Genomic DNA, 20,437 nt, shown 5'->3' on the forward strand with positions numbered 1-20,437 from the left:
TTGTATCAAACCTTCAGAAGATCTTTGTAGAGTTCTGGGTACAGCATGGCAACTTCTGATTTGACATCTTTGTCCAGAACTAAAGAGAACACTGGAAACATGGTATAGAGTGTAGAATACCTGAAAGCAACAACAGAAGAGATCCCCACTGATTTATTTCCACATAGATTCAACACCTCTTCTCCCACCTCGACAAACCCCTCAACAAATCTGACTGAGGGGTGGCAAACATAAGCATAAGGGAGACAGTCGTTTTTGTTGATTTCTACATTTCTCTATGGCTATGCTGTGTCTCGTAACTGATTGTTAATGGCCACTTAAAGGGTTTGGGTTCGACCCAGGATGAGATCAGCAATGAAGTTTAAGCCTTTTATCACCTCTCCTCCTACACGGAGGGTTGTATCAAATGCAGCACCAAGTAACTTGTTAAGGCAGTGCAAGGATTCTTGCTTGCACAGTAGAACTTCCCCTCCCTCGCCTTCTTTCCTACAAACCACCTAAATCTGTTCTGGGGGTTCCCCTACCCCTGGAGCAGGATGCACACACGGGGAGGAGAGAGGAGGGAAAGCTCCATTGTACAAGCAAGAACCCCTTCGCCAACAGAATGAGTGCATTGGATACCACCCAGAGCTTCTTTTTAAAATGTTTCCAGCTAATAGACACCACCATATATATATATATATATATGAGAGTTCCATGCTCAGGCATGCATTACTAATTTCATTTCTGCCAAAGGCTAATAGCCCGGATCCCAAATTCTGGCTAATCCACAATCCCATGCATAGTGAGTTTCCCTGTCTCTATTATCAGTGTACTGCATAAAATAATTGGAAGGCACAGAAAATGCATGGGTGTCATTTCACAAATGCATAATTAAACCCCACAAAACCCTCATTTTAAAAACAGCCTTGAACATTCATATTCCAGGAGATGGAAGTGCATGCTTCAGGAAAGGAAAAGCAAAAGTGAAATGAAAGCTCATGTTATAAATAGGATATCATAGGAATTTGCCACTCATACCAATACTGTCTACTCTGACTGGCAGTGACTTTCTACAGTCTCAGGCAGAAGTCTTTTCCATTGTCTTGTCACCTGACACCTTTAAATGGAAATGCCATAGATTGAATCCCCCCCCCCCAGTCATGTCTCCTACTGCTGAACTACAACCCCACCCTGAGGCTGGTGTCCAAGAACAGCTTCACATCTGAAATGCATCTCTCTCTCTCTCTCTCAAAAAAAGTGCAATGTGTTTTATGTGCGATCTAAAAGCATAAATGTGGCAAACACATTTGCAAAGCATAGATATCACACAGAGCCACCCATCAGGGGTTAGAACTAGCTGCACCTCCCTGGCAAAAACAGACTTTGAGGCAAATTTCGTTGTGCTGCTGTGAAATGTGTGATGTTGTCTAAGACACAGGCCCTAACACTGAAAACCAATGTTTGCCAATGCTCAGTTTTAATTCTTCTGCTACAATGACAGACCTTAGACCAGAAACATGTGAAGTGGGGTACATGTATCTGTTGTGCTTTCTTGAATAAAAAAAGGGCTCATGTTAGAAAAGCGTTGGCTTCCCAGGTTAATTTACTAGTTTTAAAATTTATATCCTGCTTTTCTTCCAAAAGAGGGACCTCTGAGCAAATTAAACCATTTCTTCCTGGCCCTCAAATAAAAGCTTCTTCCTGGTCCTCAAATAAAACTGGCCCTAATAATATCCACGTGCTTATCGTGATTAATCGCTGCTCTGAAAATGTGAGCCTTCAAAGTCTCAACTCTTATTCTGATAACAGCAGCTATAGCAGGAAGGAAGGCAGTCCGCATTTTAGACGGCGACACATGAGGATGTGAACGCTTCCAGACATACGAGGATTTCAAAACTAGCCTCCTTGCATTTCAGACTTCCTAGTCACATATTGGGGGGGGGAGTGTTTGGTTCTTACCCAATAATGAGGAAGCCCTGGTAGAGGGGGACGGATGCAAAGTAGAATACCGAAGAAAAAACAGCCTACAGAACAAACAAAAAAACGGGAAAGACTCTTTAGGCTTCAAAGCAAATATGTGTTCAACAGCACTGATCCATCCAGGCGGCTCACATGGCAAGAGGAATCCTGTGGCAATTCACAGAAGCAGAGCAAGATTGGAACTCGCCACTTGGGGACTGAAGGCAGACGTGTGGCTTCTTCCCCCATCACACCCAAAGAGCTAAAAGTGATTTGAAGAAGGGATTGCTGCTCATGGCATTTAAACACATCCCACTTTAGCCCCTCGCAAAACAGGCAATGTAATGTATATAGTTTCAAAAAGCTACAATGCTTATTTGACAATGCATGATTTTCATTTGATGCATTTTGTCAGACAGCCTGAGTACTTGGTTTTCAATGAACACTAATTACATATTTTCTTTGCAGTCTGTCAGCTGTGGGCTTTAAATCAGGGATGGGGAATCACAGAATTGTAGAGTTGAAAGGGACCACAAGGATCATCTAGTCCAACGTCCCGTAGTGCGGGGATCTTTCACCCAACATGGGGCTCGAACCCACGAACCCAAGATGAAGAGTCTCATGCTTTACCAACTGAGCTCTCTCTCATCTGTGGCCTTCCAGATTCTTGGACTCCAGCTCCCATCAGCTGGTCAGCTAGCATGGTCAACAGCCGGGAATGGTGGAAATTATAGTTCAACAACAACTGCAGGGTCCTACATTGGTTTTCCCGATGTACACACCCATTCCACTTTTTTTATATATATAGTTTGAAAATCCTACAATGCCTGTTTGAAAAGACCACAGCTGACAAAGAAAAAGGTGCTCTCATGCGCTGGATTTAAAGCAGCACCTCTCAAACTATCTTAATTCTTAAAAAGCTATTTTTTCCACACGCGGAAGACTCAACGTGAGCTGAGCTAAAGAGGTAGCAAGCTGTACTTTAATCACAGAACATACAGACTTATGTTCTGAGTTCCATCCTACCTATTCTCTCTCTCCTCAAAAGCAATTACTCCCATTGCCCATCATCTGACACATGCTTAAGTATCCTGATGAACAACAGGTCTGAAGTTTCTTTGAGACGCAAAAAAGGTCATTGATGTTTTCGCAGAACTATTTGGACACCGAATTCAAACTCTGTCTCACTGTTGGCACGCACACAATCGTTCAAGATATACAGAGCCTTCACAGCTGGCCTTCAGGTACTATTGGGGGGGGGGAGAGGGGAATGTCTATTTTCAAGTTTTTGGTAAATTAAAAAGCAGAATTCCACCAATGACTTCACTGGAGCTTGCTCCTAGGTAAGCAGGAATAGGAATACAATCTGCCTTTATGCAATTGGTTCTTGAATTTTACTGTTCTAGATTATAGGCTACCTTGTTGGACTTATTTTTAGGTGGGAAACAAAATTAAATATCCATTTACAGTGGATAGTTGTCAGGGGATATGGCTATCAATGGCTACTAGCCATGATGGTTATGCTTTGTCTCTGCTCTTGCAGGCAGCATGCCTTTGCAAATACCACTTGCTGAGAAGAGTAAGTGGGAACAGCACTGTTTCATCTGGATGGCCCTTGTGAGAAAAGGATGCTGGACTAGGTAAGCCTTTGGTCTGATCCAGTCATCTTGACATTGGGCAGGTGGATCCATGACTCTGCTCCACCACTACAGGAACAGATAGGGCCAGCCCCAAGCCTTTGCCAACCACAACCCGTTACTTATTAACTAATGTAGATCTTAATCGGGTTACTGACTGAAAAGCTTAAACTTTGCAGCTCCAATAAAAATAAGACACATTTTCAGTTTTAACAGAAGCAAAATGCTACACTGAATCAACTTCAGAGCAAAGTAAAATTACCATTTTTAACTTCTGGACATCAGTCGTCCTCTCTTAAAGAGGGAGAAGAAAAGTGAAGATGGCGTGGCGTTACTTACCTGCATTGTACTGATACACAAGCTTCTGTGGATCACAAACTGGCTGAGGGCTGCAGATCTTTTGTAGCTGTTCCGTCCATGCACCATCAGCAGCCGGCCCAGATGCTTAAACTGAGTGATGGAGAAGTCTGCTGCGAGGGAAGCTTGCTTTCCTTCCTAGGTACACCAAGAAATAATGAAGAAAAGCAACAACCTATCAGACCACAAGATAGCAGGAAAACATATCCTGCCATAGGGGAACAGATACAATCCTAATTCTGTGGCACCTACCTCTCCCTTTCTTAGCTGGAGTGCCAGCTGTGGTCAGGTGATTAAGCCCTGCTTCATATGCCCTCATTATGAGAGGTTAGAGCTATAAAAGCAAGATTCAGAAACTTTATCACAATGGCCCCAAGACTCTGCTACAGCATCCTTTGAGAAACAAAGTGGCCATCTCTGGCTCGTTTACGAAAGGGCAATAAGACTTTAAAAAACAATAGATTGCAGATATATGTCTAATGTGCTGTGCAAGCCTATGTGTGTTTACTCAGAAGTAAGTCAAACTGTGTTCAGTGGGGCTTACTCCCAGGTAAGCATGCACATATTTACAGCCTTAGTAGTGTTTGGTCCATTTTTCAGTTATTATTTACTGCTTTGTTTTATGGTTAGATTTTTTTAGTCCACCCTGCTTCCAAAGAGATTAGGTTGGTACACATCACTGTACCCTTTCATCCTCACAACCACACAGAGAAATAGGTTAGGCCTGCAAAACTTGTGATCTACCAAGCTGAACTCTACCAAAATTGCTACCAAGCCAGCAATGAAGCACAGGAGCTCGACAGAGCAGAACAGACCTCGTGCTTTTGCTCCTTGTTTGCATTCACAAACTCTTGGCAGGTCATAAAATGTTCTAGGGTTGCACATTTACCAAGTGGTATCTTAACGTGGGAAACATACATCACCATGGGCAGAATTGACTTTCTCAGGAGGAGAATTTTACCGTTCCAAAGCATGGCTTGTTTGGAAGCTGTTAACCAGAGTTTCCTGGTTTGCACGCAACAAGAAACTATGGTTAACTGTGGCTTCCTGGCCTGTTTCTCCACATGTACGCAAGGAGGGAGTGAAGGAGCTGTGGAGGGTGCATGGAGCTTATGCATATCCCAACTTATTCAGTAAGGATTTCATCACGTAAACTAGGTCAGACACTCATTTCATCCCTTTTAGCAAAACAGGTTCCCTGTGTGTGCATTAGTTATTGATATAATTGTTGGCTTAAAACTAAAATGGTGCCAGAGAGAGAGAGAGAGAGAGAGAGAGAGAGAGAGAGAGAGAGAGAGACTCACCTTTCCTTCAACCCCAACACCACAATCTGCCTCTTGAATCATACTGACATCATTCCCACCATCACCTGCAAGAGGCAACAGAGAAAAAGACCATGGAGAATCTTGATGGAACACCAATCTTTACTTGCAGCTTATATTAGACTGCAGGGCAGTTCAGCTTGATCACAAAAGAGCCTCCATTCTGGTATTAATGTGCTAAAGCTGCCTTGCAGCATTTTTGTAGAGCAGGAGAGTGCAAGCACTGGTGCTAGAGATGGATTCCTTGCTTTGGTGCATGATCAATGAGTTTATCTCATATTGTCTGGCTAATAAAGCAAAGGTAAGTGACCCAAGGTAATGATTTCTGTGCTTCTAGTTAGCAAGTGATAGAGAAACTTGCATATATCGCTTTGCAGCACGATACACAAGTTTGAAATGCCCATGGCAGCAGGGGGGGGGGGAGAGGCACAAAATTGTATGTTATCAGGGACCTAGGCTGTGGTAAACCTCCTTGCCCTTATAAACCCAGCCACTGAGAATCAAGCCCGCTCTTGCCAAACCTTCTTGATCATACTAGAATATGGTGAAATATGGGGGTGGGGGGTGGGACCAGAACTGAAGCCTCAAAGGGAGGCAGAGACAACGACTTCCTTTGAAGTTACAGCATCTTCTGCTTTCCAGCTGTAGAGGGAGCCAAACCTCCTTGGAGACATTCATCACCCAAGGGAGAATGGCTTTTATTTATGTAGTCTATGCTGGGAGGTGCCTGTTTGTGTGTGCAGGGAGCTAGGTAAGCCTGAGTGGATGTGCATGGTTGATGGGGACCTCTGGCAGTATCTCTCGCACCTCATGGGGTGCTGTTCCAGAAGGTATCTGACCATTGTAGGGGATTTCAAGGGGAGCCAGGTGGGTGCAACCTGAAGGTGTAAACTGAGAGCCCCCAGAAACATGGCATTTAGATCACAGCCACTCTGTTCTCTCAATCTCTCCAATGAAGATAGGTAAAAAATAAAACCACCCAAAGATGCTGAGCTGGAAAACGAAGCTGGAAGTGACCTACCCACAGCACAGGTCAGCTTCCCAGTTCTCTCCTGGAGCAAGCGCACAATCTGAGCTTTCTGTGTTGGGGCGCATCTGCAGCAGACCACAGCTGGGCACTGGCAAGCCAATTCCATAAACTCATACTCGTAGTATTTCAAGCACACCTGTTCCACAAAACAGATAAAATAGTTACGTGGGTATAAACATTCCCCACCACCACCAGCAGCGCACCTGCTGCAATGGCTACCACAACAACCACATTCTCACCTCCAAGGAATCGCCAGAAATCACTAGGGCACAGTCGTGCTTGCGGCGGAAGGCATTGAGTTCCAAGTGAGCTTCTCCACGATTGGTGACCTAGGAAAGAGCAAACAGATAACCACAGGCACTCAAAATCATTCCAAGCAGATTGCTAAAACGAACTTGGAAATCAGACTATTATTATTATTATTATTATTATTATTATTATTATTATTAAAATAGATGCTATGCACGATTGCATGTCCAGGAAGTCATTTGGATCACAACCTCTGCATCACTGTTCCCTAAACATTCATAGGCTGCACTTCAAGAACACTTACTCCTAAGTAAGTTCCACTGAAATTAGCAGGACTTTGTTTGGAGCATGGATACTTTTAGTATTCTATATGTTTTTCTTGGGTTTTTTATTATTTTGACTTTCTGTAAGTTGCTTCGGGACTTCCCCCCAAAAAGAAATAAATTCACATTAATTAATTTATTAATGAATAATAAACATGCACAGGATCAGGCCACTGAAATGGATTAGTCAGACTCATCCATATGTCAATATTGTATTGAACAAAATGAGGACTCAAGCTACTGAGGAGAAATTCTTCTAAGGTAATAGCCACACTACAAACCAATAACACTTTCAACAGGCATTGATTGCCTCCAAAGAACCCTGAGAATTGTAGCATGCTGAGCTGAGAATTCTCTTGGGTGCTTCTTAACTTTCCCCTCGCAGAACTACAATCCCCAGCGCTCTGTGGAAAGTGAGAGTGCCTATTAAACCAGTTAAAGATGGCAGTGTAGAAATGCCATGAGATGGCTTTTCATGCAGAAGGTCCCATTCCACATCTCCAGTCTACAAGGAACAAGTAGCAAGTGATGTGAAAGCCCTCTGCCTTAGGCAATATTGAGGAAAATAGGGTGGCTTGCTATGGTCCCTTATTTACTGCACAACTCTAGGAATTCACAGTAAAACGCTGATGGATTTTCCTGAGGAATAAAATCGCAAGCTGCTGGGGAAATGTTGAGAACTGAATTCAATGTGAGAGGAGAGAGAGAGCTGAAACTCACAAATGTGTCTATCTTAAGGTAAAGGTAAAGGGACCCCTGACCGTTAGGTCCAGTCGCGAATGAGTCTGGGGTTGCAGCGCTCATCTCGCTCTATAGGCCAAGGGAGCCGCCGTTTGTCCGCAGACAGCTTCCGGGTCATGTGGCCAGCATGACAAAGCCGCTTCTGGAGAACCAGAGCAGCACACGGAAATGCCATTTACCTTCCCGCCGGAGCGGTCCCTATTTATCTACTTGCACTTTGACGTGCTTTCGAACTGCTAGGTGGGCAGTCTATCTTAGGCATGTTCAAAGTCCGTTTCGGGGGACTAATCCAGCCCGCCGGTCAGTTTAATCCAGCCCCTGTGGCAGTTTATTTCTTGGGGTAAAATCCCCCCCAAAAGCTCAACAACCTTGGGGTAAAATTGTAAAAAAAAGAAAAGAAAAAGCACAAGAACTCTGGGGTAAAATCCTTTTAAGAAAACCTCACGAACTTCAATCCTTAAAAAAGGCCAACAACTTTAGGGTAAAATCCTAAAAAATGGTCAACAACTTTGGTCGACCCTCATGCATGTTCACTTCATCAAATCTGGCCCTCTTTGAAAAACGTTTGGGCACTCCAGGTCTATCTCTACTAGTCAGGTCTCCTCCAGACTGTCAGTATTTTGTAGGAGGGATTCCAAGCTTGGTATGGGGAACTTTTGGCCCTCCGGATGTTGCTGAATGACAACTCTTGTTGGCCATGCTTACTGGGACTGATGGGAGTTGTGGTTCAGAAACATCTGGAGGGTCAGAGGTTCCCCACACCTGCCCTAGTGCAGCAAATCTACATTAAAAAAAAGGAAACAGACTTTGTGTCACTAGGAAAGTAATGGGGAAATGCATTGAAATGAATTACTGAATTAATTAACAGGAATGAATGAATGATTAACAGGAAGATGTATAAGCACCCCATAAACATGTCAGGATGAACGCTCATTGTTGTGTGACACTCCAACCCCAAAGCAAATCAGAACAAATATTCAATAATGACCAGATATAATCTAACCTCTGTGTACACTTTGTGTAAGCAAATCAAATAAATTGGAGGAGCCCTAAATTATCAGAACACAGGACCAGTATTGGCTTCTCCTTTTGAATCTCAGAACCTGCGTTTTTCTGAGCATCCTCGGAAAAGCATTTTCCACAGAGATTCCTCAAAGAGCTGGAGCTGAGCAAGATTAATGAAGACAGGAATTCTCAACCATATTTAAATTGGTCACTAGTTAGCAAACCTACTGCTCTGTGTTTTGCCTCTTAAGTTGTTACAGAAGGGTTCCAAATTCACTATGTCAACCGTGCCTGCAGGAAAGAAATCATTTTATCCCAAGAGGGGTAAACAAAGGAGGAAACGAGGGAGACTTTTTTTTTCAGAACGTTCTTTTCCCACTATTAATGTCCAACTTCGATGTACTCATCAGATGGGTCTAGGTGTTGTGCAAATGCAACGATGGTCAGAGGAAGATTAGGTCTGCATAATATACTCATATTTTATTCTAACTGCACATTGGGGCTGGTGTAAATTATTCCCCTTGATTCATAATGTAGCTCCGTGGACAAGTGCTAAGTAAGCTAGTTTTATTCATATTACTCACCAGTCTAAATATATGAATGTCCTGGGTCCTGGTTACCAGATGTGCATTCTTAGCTGTACACGTGGCTGTTTCTAGTTTGTCCCCTGTGAGCATCCATACCTACAATAAAAAAGCACCATTTAATATCCTGGAATCAACAACGATACAAAAAGGCATTCGACTAAATGCTTAGTTTGTAGGAGGTTTATCAGATACCCTATATTTATATTTGTACTGGAATCCAGGAAAATTGGTGTGTGTGTGTTTCAGCCACTTTGTTTTCACATTAAATGAATCAGTTTGAGCAACGGTCTCATTTAAAAATGGAATTTTATTTTAATTGGATCCAATAGCTGAGCTACACATTACACAGTGTGAAGCTGTAGAACTTGGGAGCTGTACCACTTCACAATGTGGAGCTGAGGGTGTGTGTACACATTTTTGTATCTTTATGGTCCAGCTCTCACTTCCATGCATCACTACTGAGAAAACCATAGGACCTTTGTACCACTCTCTGCTTTTTAAGATGTCTCTGCTTTTTAAGATGCTGTCTAGGTTTGTCATTGCTTTTCTCCCAAGAAGCAGGCGTCTTTTAATTTTGTGACTGCTGTCACCATCTGAAGTGATCATATATAACTTATTTGTTTTTTCCAATTCTGCTCCCTCTGGTGGCCATTTCAGTACAATTCACTGTTTCAGACTTTTTTTTTTTTTTTAAATTATTTCATACACCACCCTGGGGAGCCTCAAGAGAAGAATTGTGCTAGGTAAGGATTCAGTGCTGCGCAGATTTCTTAAGAGCACCAAAGGTAGGGCAAAGTGGTTGAGTTTGCTTGGCAACACTAAAGCAAACTTGATCACACAATATTTGCCTTGCTTTCCTGTGTGCAACAAAACAGCCCCCAATGAACATGGGTCTCCAAGATCATAGGTTGTGGCCCTTCTCTGGGTTTGCCACCATTGACAGGTGGGTTCTATGAAAGGGCCTTTTCATTGGTGGCCCCCCCAGCTTTGGATCACTCTCTCTAGGTAGGTTTACCTATCACCTACTTTGAAGTCTTTCTGGTGCCAGACCTTTATCATTTCTTCTGTTTTATCCAACTTTGGAACTTTTAATTCCGCTTTTACAGATGTGCTGCTTCAGCTAATTTTTATGTACAGGCACCTCCTGTTTTGTGCAAATTCAAAAAAATGCTCTACTGTGCATGTGCGGGCTGTTTTTGAACCCAGAAGAGGGCATGACAGGGTCAGGACAAGGCCATAACAGGGTGTAACAGGCTTATGCACATTCTGCCGACATGCACAATGACCAGAATGCAATCCTTGCATAAACTGGGGGGTTGCCTGTACAGTGGTACCTCGGGTTACATATGCTTCAGGTTACAGACTCCGCTAACCCAGAAATAACGCTTCAGGTTAAGAACTTTGCTTCAGAATAAGAACAGAAATCATGCTCTGGCGGCGCAGCGGGAGGTCCCATTAGCTAAAGTGGTGCTTCAGGTTAAGAACAGTTTCAGGTTAAGAACGGACCTCCGGAATGAATTAAGTATGTAACCAGAGGTACCACTGTATTTTAATTTTGTTGTAAGCCACTCAGATAATTTAACTGAACAGCAGGCAATGCATCTTTAAACCAACCAACGAACACTCTTCCTACTTTTTTTTGCTTCTGAACTCACATACTTGGAAAATTTCCAAACTTGAGAACGAAACACTCTCCTGAGTATCAAAGTGAGAGGCTAACAATGACAACTCTTCAAGCATTTACAGGAAACTATTTTTGTATGTGCCTGATAAAAACAGTTGTTATTTGATCCAAACATTTGGTTGTCAGGATGTCTCATTTTTCACAGCTCCCAAAGTTCAGTGTTCTGTGTGTGTGTGTGTAATTTTCTTTATTAAATTTTCTGTTTTACAATTTACAATGCTCATTTTTTACATCCTTAAGATATCAAGGACTTCCCATGCTTCATTTTACATATCGTAAATCCCTGCATATTTTACAAAAACTGTACCATTCAGTATTCCATTATTGCATCCATCAAAACATATTTGCACTGCTGAATTCATCTTAATGCTGCCAGCATTTTCAGCTGCAAAGGTTCGGGGTTCTGATTGCTGGGGAAATGCCCCCCTTTTCCCCCACGAACTGATGCTACAGTATCTCTCACTTTCTCTTGCCGCTGCACTGGAGGAACCAACGATGCTACGCTTTCCATTTGCGGTTTAGCCATACCTTCATGCCGGCATTTCTCAGTGTTTCCAGAGTAGGCCTGACATCCGCCTGCAGCTGATCCTCCACTCCAGTCAGACAGAGCAGCTCCATCTCCATCTCCAGGCTCTCGATCACGGTTGCTACCTTCAGGGAACGGTCATGGACGCTGAGCTTTGCTTGGACATAGCGTGCCTGGCAAGGAGAGACATAGCCAGTCGGTACGAGATCAATCACTTTGCACTTACATTTATTTATTTTTTCATGTATTTTGCCTTGTTGTATCTAGGTCTGGGTGATAAACTGATCTACGTTTCAAATCAGGCTTCGTCAAACTCGGCCCTCCAGATGCTTTTGGCTACAACTCCCATGATCCCTAGCTATCAGGACCAGTGGTCAAGGATGATGGGAATTGTAGTCTCAAAACATCTGGAGGGCCGAGTTTGAGGAAGCTTGGTTTAGATGGAGATATATCACGAGGTGGAAAACCAGATACCACTCAGCCCTAGATGTAGCTCAAAACTTCCCGGAAGACCCGTGGCAGTTCATTCGATTCAGGCAGGGAACTTTTTTCAGTTCAAGGCAGGGCTGGCCCACTCATGAGGCAAGTTGAAGTGACTGCCTCGGGCAGCAGGATCCACAGGGGCGGCAGATACCAGTGTAGATCTTTATTGCCCCCTTGTTCCTGACGTAGATCTTCACTCACCCCTTATTCCGTGGCGGGGAGGGAGGGGTGCCATTTTGTGGTTCGCCTCAGGTGCCAAAATGTCTTAGGCTGGCCCTGGTCCAAGGGCCACATTCTATTCTGGGGAACCTTTCAGAGGCCATATGGGGGGGGGGGTCAGAGGCAAAAGTGGGCGGAGCGAAAAAAGCAAACGATACCATCAATTTAAGACAAAGAAGGTGTATTATCAGAGTTCAAGGACACATTCCAGCCAGGCAAAAAGCACTCAGAGTGCAAGATAGGGTCACTGAGGGGTGTGGCCTGGGAAGAATCTCAAGAGCCAGACAGAGAGGCCCTGAGGGCCACATTCAGCTCCCAGGCCTGAGGCTCCCGACCCCTGCATTGGATGGAATGGAGAACCCCTGACAGAACAGGGTGGGAAATTGTTTCCCTCTATCCCATTACAGTGGTACTTGTACAATGACAATAAAGAAATCTTATTATCTTATATCTTATCTTATACCTCGAGTTACAGACGCTTCAGGTTACAGACTCCGCTAACCCAGAAATAGTACCTCGGGTTAAGAACTTTACCTCAGGATGAGAACAGAAATTGTGTGATGGCAGTGGGAGGCCCCATTAGCTAAAGTGGTACCTCAGGTTAAGAACAGTTTCAGGTTAAGAACGGACCTCCAGAACGAATTAAGTTCCTAACCCGAGGTACCACTGTACTCACTTGGCCTATGTCAACATGCAGGAGGAACACTGCAGGAAATACATTGGGTGGGGTAGCTGATGTGCTTTTAGCAATTTCCCCTCGCTCCCAAAGCCAGATGCGCAGAGACTGGCTAGGCCTGTGCTGTGAGATTCTTTATCTACTCAAAGAAGATGGGTGGGTGGTGAGCCAACTGGCTGCCATCCACGAGTTGATGTGGCCCCCCAGGCTGCCAGATGGCTGCTTTTGCTACAGACTAAGAGCACTGCCAGACCAGCACCTCTTGGTCGTATTTCATTTTTATTTCATCTTTGTCCTCCAGTGCCCTGGAATAAATTGTATAATACCATCAGCGATGGGAGCATGGAAGGCAATGCAGGAGGATAGAGACATCAAGGGGATGGGGAAAAGGAAGAGCCAAGAAAAAGAAGAGAGGCTGCCTTCTATGCCAACTTCCAAATGCCTGATGAAAACTTTTCTCTTCTGCCAGGCTGACGCAGGCAATTAAGGGCACATCCCTGCACAACAGTTAATTGATGTCTGCTTCTAACTCTTTTGTGGCTTTTAATTGCATGGTTTTACGTTTTTATTGCTGTAAACCGTGCTAATGACATAGCGGTGTACCAGTCCCCACTCTCAGCCTCCCTGATGTGGTCCTAAGGAAAGCAGAGCAATATGTTTGGCATCGGTTTGGCTGCAGGAGTTGCCGGAAGGAGGCGTACAAGATGCCACCCAACCACCTTAGGGGCTCCACTCCAGATTTGTGTAAGGCTTACTCCTTGACCTTTTTGTCTCCCGAAGATATCCCGCAAGGCAGCGGAGGTTCAGGATCAGAGGTTTCCTTCTCTTAGATGGGCTACCTTCCCAGGTTGATGAGTCTCACCTGCCTCTCACTTCCTGCCACAGCACGTGATGAAACTGCTTTCTTGACCATTGCACCCACTATCGGTCTCGTCTGCTCAATCCACCAGAGCCTGTCTTCGCATGCAGGGTAAGTCTCTAACTCACCAAGGGTTAAGACCCATCGGCTACCCTCAACTAGTTTAGCTGGGCCAGTCGAAGATGTTCCCAGGATGCTGCTGCTACTATTGCATACTGACAGCTTCCAGGTGAGAGCGAAGTACAATTTGGGGCCCAGAAGGAGCAAGACATGTCCCCCACCAGAGAGACTACCCCTTCCCTAACACCCCATACACCCCTGGACTACCCTGGTAATAAAGGAACAGGGGCAGCTAAAAACTTCTCTGCAGACAAGAACTTGCACCTCTTTCACCAAGTACTAAAATTGTACCTGAGAAAAATAATAATAATGAGAAAGTGGGATTAAAAAAGTGAAAGATCACAGGATGTGGTGTGGGCTGCTGCATCCCTTTCTCGTGTGAACATTGGCAGCCGAATTTGCAAAACGCTGCTGGCCTTATACACATCCTTGTTGTCGGAGGAGTGCCTTCAATGATATTTAAAGCTAAATAAGCCATTGTTTGGAGCGGCTAGAAATTCGCCTCTCCAAGTTAGGCTTGATGCTTGCCTCAAACCCAGCATTCCCAACCGCATGCCTATTGTCAATAGTCGAACTCAATGCTGAGCTTGATGTATCAATAGCCTGACTCGGTAGAAGGGAGCTTTGTATGTCTGTATGTTGAAGGTAGATCTCACACTTTTTCTCTCTCTCACACCCTTTTCTCATCCTTCCTTCCAGCTTCTGCATCAGGGATGAGGAACCCGTGGCCCTCCAGTTGCTGTTGCAACTTCTTGTGTCTGAATCAAGGAACTATCTGAAGAAGTGTGCATGCACACGAAAGCTCATACCAGGAACAAACCCAGTTGGTCTCTAAGGTGCTACTAGAAAGAATTTTCGATTTTGTTTTGAATCAAGGAACTCTGGCTTAAATGCCCATGGACAAAACAAGCTAATAAGTCAGGATACTAAGGAGAGGAAGAACACCCAGACACATCCACAACTTCACACATCATGCTTGACAAAGCTGCAGCTCAGTCATTCCCAAAGTGGATGGTACCATCCCCTGGAGGGTGGTGGGATTACCAGGGGGGGCAGCAGGAGGGGGTGCTGGAGGTGTAAATGACTATCAGATATTAAAAAGCTGGTATGGCTGGGTGAATTTCATCAATTTTGTTGTATTAAACTGGACAGTTTTCACTGGATTTTGAATGAATGTGCAATCGATCGTTACTGTTTTGTATTGTCGTCCTGTATTATTATCTTCCTTAGTGGGGCATTCAAACAGTTATTTTTATAAGAACAATGCTTTTCGTAAAGTAGGAGGCTCTAGGGTTGAGTTTATGGTACCAAGGGGGAAGCAGCCCCAAAAAGTTTGGGAACAACCACTGCTGCAGATGAACATCCAAACACTGCCACATAATAGATTCATTGGGATGAAAAAACACAGGGGGGAGGGAGAGAGAGAAAGGCTTTTGAAAACTGCTGTGCAAGTGACAATGTTCCTCTCTTAAAAGGCCAATGATTATAGCTGATATAATGTAAAAACAGCTCACAGCAATTTATCAAGTTGCGGGTGTGAAACTAGCTTCCTCCCAGTTTCACAACTGATAAGGAAGGAAGGCACAGCAGCAGACCAAGCCTGCATCTGAATTTTCAAATGTGCCATGTGGATGGAATGCTCATGTGGTCACCAGCTCATTCACTGTGGAATTTTGCAAGAGTTTCTTGCAGTGGCTGAGTAGGGGATATTGATCAGAACTGCCTACTGCTGGCTCCTGGTTCAAACTAGCAAATCCATTTGTCCCTTCGGAGCCTGACTCCTGCAGAGAAACAATTATGTTTGGGGAAAATAAAGTAAGTGAGGGTACTTCTGGGGCAGTTCTTAAAACATAGCATGTGTATTTGCCCCTATGCTACTCTGTCATTTTTTCCTGTAGGTTATTATTTATCTCTCATGGCCATCCAACAAGATGGAGCAGGACTCCTGGCATTGTTTCACCATGGAGCCGGACTCCTGGCATTGTTTGGGAGTAAACAGGGGGGGATATGCAGGATAAGATGGTCCTTAAGTCAACAGGGACCCAGAACATCCATAATTTTAAAAGTAAGAACAGGCACCTTGAATTGGGACCTAAAACAAATAGGCAAGCAAGTAAGATGACACGATACCAGAGGTAAACAAAACTGACTTACCTCAAAGTCTTGATACTGTTCCTCAGTCAGGGATTTCTTTGCTACCACAAGGACCCTCAGCCCTTCCCTTGCCATATTGCCACACTGCGGAGGAGAAATTGCAAATTTGGTCAGGTCACATCTGAAGCTAGGGATTGCAAACCAGAGATCCTTATTTCGTTAAAATGTTTGTGGGACCGATCCAGCCTCTGTGGGCCACTTCCACCTGTCCGTTACATTGACACCAGGTCATTCATCTTCCAAGGAGGAATCTTGAAAGACCTACATTGGCTCCCAGTACGTTTCCAAGCACAATTCAAAATGTTGGTGCTGACCTTTAAAGCCCTAAACAGCCTCGGTCCAGTATACCCTGAAGAAACGTCTCCACCCCCATCATTCTACCCGGACACTGAGGTCCAGCACTGAGGGTCTTCTGGGGGTTCCCTCACTGTGAGAAGCCAAGTTACAGGGAACCAGGCAGAGGGCCTTCTCGGTAGTGGCACCCGCCCTGTGGAACGCCCTCCCTCCCACCACATGTCAAAGAGAACAACAACTACCAGACTTTTAGAAGACATCTGAAGGCAGCCCTGTTTAGGGAAGCTTTTAATGTTTGATGGACTACTATAATATTTTGTTGGAATCCCCCCAGAGTGGCTGGGGAAACCCAGTCAGATGGGTGGGGTATAAATAACAAATAATAAATTATTATTATTACAGGTAGGTAGCCGTGTTGGTCTGCCATAGTCAAAACAAAATAATTTTTAATAATTTTATATTATTATTATTATTAGGAATGCCCTCTAAGGCTCTTGGTTGCCCCTTCACATCCACAGTTTTACCAACTCCCCTCTTGGCATGAGATGCGGGGCAGGTGGGCATGGCTGGGGTGTGTGTGTAAAATTAGGGCCCTTAGTGAGGGTTCCCCATGCCCAAGATAGGAGGAGATGGCAGTTTAGATTTCATAATTCTGTTCTTTCACTGAACTGTGTCATAACGTTTTGCAGCCTTCCCCATGGGTTGTGTGGTCCAAAATGTCTGGAAGGCTGCGATATTGCTACTATAGCTTCTGCAAACACAACTCGTTGTTTTGAGAAGCATCTATAATAGCTAAGTCACAGTCTCAGTCATTACCTCCCAAAGCAATGGTTTCCCCCGTGTTCCCTGTACCACTTGACAGTCATTGCACCATGTGTGACTTCCCACTGGTGCATTTCCATACCTCTTCCTCTAGCCAGTCATTGTATTGAACAATTCCCGCCATCACCACATCAGCCCCTTTCATGTAGAAGGTTATTTCCCCTGTAGATTCATCCTGGGAGGGAGGGAGGGAGAGAGAGAGAGAGAGAGAGAGAGAGAGAGAGAGAGAGAGAGAGGGAGAGAGAAGGTTCATAGACTATCTGTTCTAGTGCTAGGACTTAATACTGCTAATCCATGGTTGTCTGAACCAGGGATCGTGGTGGTTTAGCTCTGTCCACACCAACCACAAACTATAACCAAGGTTTGTCCTGTGATTTGCAGGTCATGGGTTGTAAACCATGGACCTAAGTTCAGATGACATGCTAAGTCAAACCATGGCTTGCAACAGCACAGCATCAGAACAACTGAAGAGGAGCAAAGCAAACACAATCTCCTCTCCCAGAGCCCATACATTTGCGCTAAGGCATGGTTTGGCTTAGGATGACATGCAACCCAGTCCACCCACAGTTTCTAGGGGTTACTACTAACAAGCATCATTAAATGGAATAGTTTTTTTTTTCTGCTGTGCCATTTGCGATTGCAGGAGGTTGCTCAGATGACTTGGTGCTCCTCCATAGAATACAATTAATCCCCTACCTATGCAAAACCAGCACATCAAAGGGGAGGCCTAGACTTCTCCCTGACATGCTATCTTTCTATGGATGAGGCGTTTGTTTCGAATGAAAGAGCACTCACTGACGTGAGCCCACGACTCCCAGAAGTCCCAAGCAGTACAATGAAGAAACAGGTTTAGCGACTCTCATCTTCTGTTTGTGAGAACCAGGCCTTTGTTAACAACAGGTGATACTGGCTTAAGTCCCAGGTTCATGTCAGATTCCCACCATCCTTCATGGGAAAGGTCACTCCTTTTTCCCTCATTCCAATCATTCTCATACCGAGCAGGAAAAAAACCACACATGACGACCAACTCATTTTTAGCTTAATACAAATTAACTACAACATTAATTTCCTTTTTATATGTTCACATTCAAAACTGGCAAATGTTAAATCACCCAAATAAATGAAAAAGATGCACATGTGTTCTGATTAAATCTGAATGGACCTGAATCTTGAGGTGAAATAGTGCACACTAGTGCCACCTTGTCTCATTCCTTGAAAGAGAAACCCCCTTCCTCCCCCCACATTTTTTTTCAGATGTGTGAAGAATCTTTCCCCGTGCTCTTGTACTTTGGGGGTGTAAAAAAAAAGTCATAATAATTAATTCTGTTGGTTGATAGACTGTCATATGGAATAGTACCCCACTCGCCACTTCATGTAAGGTTTTACTCACTTAAAAAACCCCACCTCAACTCCAACAGATTCTGGAAATCCAGTATCACCCCACAAATCTGTATTCACTGAACGTTAGAGCCAAAATATAAGGTTTTGGAACATTTTGAAAACTTCTGAGTTTCAAAGTTTGGACTGGCTTATGTTTAGTCAAATTTAGCTGACTGGTCTGCAGTAGCAGAAAAATGCTCTCGAGTAAGCAACCCATCTGCTTTCTCCTGTGTAGATCTCCTGGCTAAGAGGGAGCCAGCCTGAGACCAAGGGTTGTAGCCAATGCGAATCCTACTAAGAGGTGACCCATTTAAATTAAGGGACCTTAAGTGAGTCATGGAAGGGCAGATCCTGAAGATGGAAGGGCAGATCCTGAAGTTGAGGCTCCAGTACTTTGGCCACCTCATGAGAAAAGAAGACTCCCTGGAAAAGACCCTGATGTTGGGAAAGATGGAGGGCACAAGGAGAAGGGGAAGACAGAGGATGAAATGGTTGGACAGTGTTCTTGAAGCAACTGGCTTGAGTTTGGGCAAACTACAGGAGGCAGTGGAGGATAGGGGTGCCTGGCATGCTCTGGTCCATGGGATCACGAAGAGTCGGACACGACTGAACAACAACAACAAGTGAGTCATGCCTGTTAACTTTAGCGGGTCTACTCTTAGTAGGACTAGCACTGGCTACAACCTTAAAGCCTCTGCTTAAAAACAAATTCTTAGGTAGTATATTCTTGCCAATCTGCTAGATGAAAATGTAGGTATGTAATGCAGTTTACAGCACAGCAGCAGCTAGTTCATATTGGTGGCATGCCTGCCTCTACCCCAATTCATTCAAAAAGTCTAAGAAAGAGGGCAGCCAAAAGAGTTCAGGAGCCCAGGTAAAGCTTGTAGCTCAACATCAGCATCAAGAGTGGATGCTGAATTTGGAGCAAGGAACCAGATACTGTGAAAGACCCATCATGCAGTTAAGAATCATGGGCACTTTGGGAAGACTACAAAGTACGCAAAATTTGTTAGGCCTCCCTTTTCAATAGATACTGATGGGTGGAACTCTCTGTGCCCAATCCTTAACAGAGCCATGGCAACTTCCTTTCCTGCGCTGGGTGGCAGAGATCAGTTTTGAACAACAGTCTCTCTTTTAGCAGTTTGAAGTGTAGCTCTCTGGCCAAATCTTTTGTAAACTGAGCTCAGCCTGCAAGCTTCTGCAGGGCCACGATGTCCCACGGTTGCAACCCAGAACCAACGTAAGCATGCTTCAGTTGCCCACTGAAGCCAATGGCCTTGCAGCTGCTCAAAACTGTGTTGGGATTGTGGCCCAAAGCTTTTGAAGAACTGCTGGATGCCATACTGTTGTTCAGATGTGGCTTTCAACCTATTTCTGCAAAAGGGTCAGCTGTCAATGTAAACACAGGACAATGTAAACTTCCAACTCTGAGAGAGGCCAGAAAAAAACCCCACTCTAAAATAAAAAGAAGATCCTTGGCATTAGTTAAGATAGATGTTTGCATATAAAATGATTTAAACTGTTAAGAAGCGTTTTAACAACTTTTCGGTAGGAAACTGAGCAGAGACTCCACTTCCTGTGGTGTAGAACTAGCTTTAAGATAGTTTAGATCTTTTGTCCAATATAAATACTGTATCAACTATCTCCTTGCATTAGTCATTTCCTCTCACCAAGTTCAGTAGGAGGTTAGCACGTTCCCATGTTATGGCACGATTACAACTATAAATCTGCAGAAAGATTTGCCAGTTGTATTGTTTCTGTACCACATCTTTTTCCACCATGGTCTGATTTTGGCTAAGGTTCAAAGGCCTTCTCTCCCCGCACCACCTTCCCCCAAACTCCCATCTGACATATGACAATAGCACTCTCTGAGCTGCTAAGAAAACATGCTCCGTTCCAGTTGCTCAAAGAGAACGAGAGAGAGAGAAAAGCAGAAAGAAGGAGAGAGAGGAAACTTTTGTGGTCAGATAAACAACTGCTTCTGTCACCAACAAGAGATGGCAGCAACGAGAGATGGCTGAGCGGTTT

At 44.2% G+C, this 20,437-nt stretch overlaps 1 protein-coding gene across 5 annotated transcripts in view; it reads right to left on the minus strand.

Annotated features, from left to right (window-relative positions):
* The window catches only part of ATP9A (ATPase phospholipid transporting 9A (putative)), an 89,816-nt gene that overhangs the window by 7,448 nt on the left and 61,931 nt on the right, over positions 1 to 20,437 (minus strand). For all 5 annotated transcript variants that reach the window (XM_033153560.1, XM_033153559.1, XM_033153558.1 and 2 more), the window contains exons 16-25: positions 17,112 to 17,204; positions 15,914 to 15,997; positions 11,405 to 11,575; positions 9,190 to 9,288; positions 6,527 to 6,616; positions 6,279 to 6,423; positions 5,240 to 5,304; positions 3,918 to 4,073; positions 1,942 to 2,006; positions 12 to 120 (exon numbers count right to left, since the gene is read on the minus strand). In XM_033153560.1, the coding sequence (XP_033009451.1) occupies positions 12 to 120; positions 1,942 to 2,006; positions 3,918 to 4,073; positions 5,240 to 5,304; positions 6,279 to 6,423; positions 6,527 to 6,616; positions 9,190 to 9,288; positions 11,405 to 11,575; positions 15,914 to 15,997; positions 17,112 to 17,204 (1,077 nt within the window). The remainder of the gene's footprint in view (positions 1 to 11; positions 121 to 1,941; positions 2,007 to 3,917; positions 4,074 to 5,239; positions 5,305 to 6,278; positions 6,424 to 6,526; positions 6,617 to 9,189; positions 9,289 to 11,404; positions 11,576 to 15,913; positions 15,998 to 17,111; positions 17,205 to 20,437) is intronic.

This window comes from Lacerta agilis, chromosome 6 (genome assembly GCF_009819535.1).
Source record: "Lacerta agilis isolate rLacAgi1 chromosome 6, rLacAgi1.pri, whole genome shotgun sequence".
NCBI lineage: Eukaryota > Metazoa > Chordata > Lepidosauria > Squamata > Lacertidae > Lacerta > Lacerta agilis.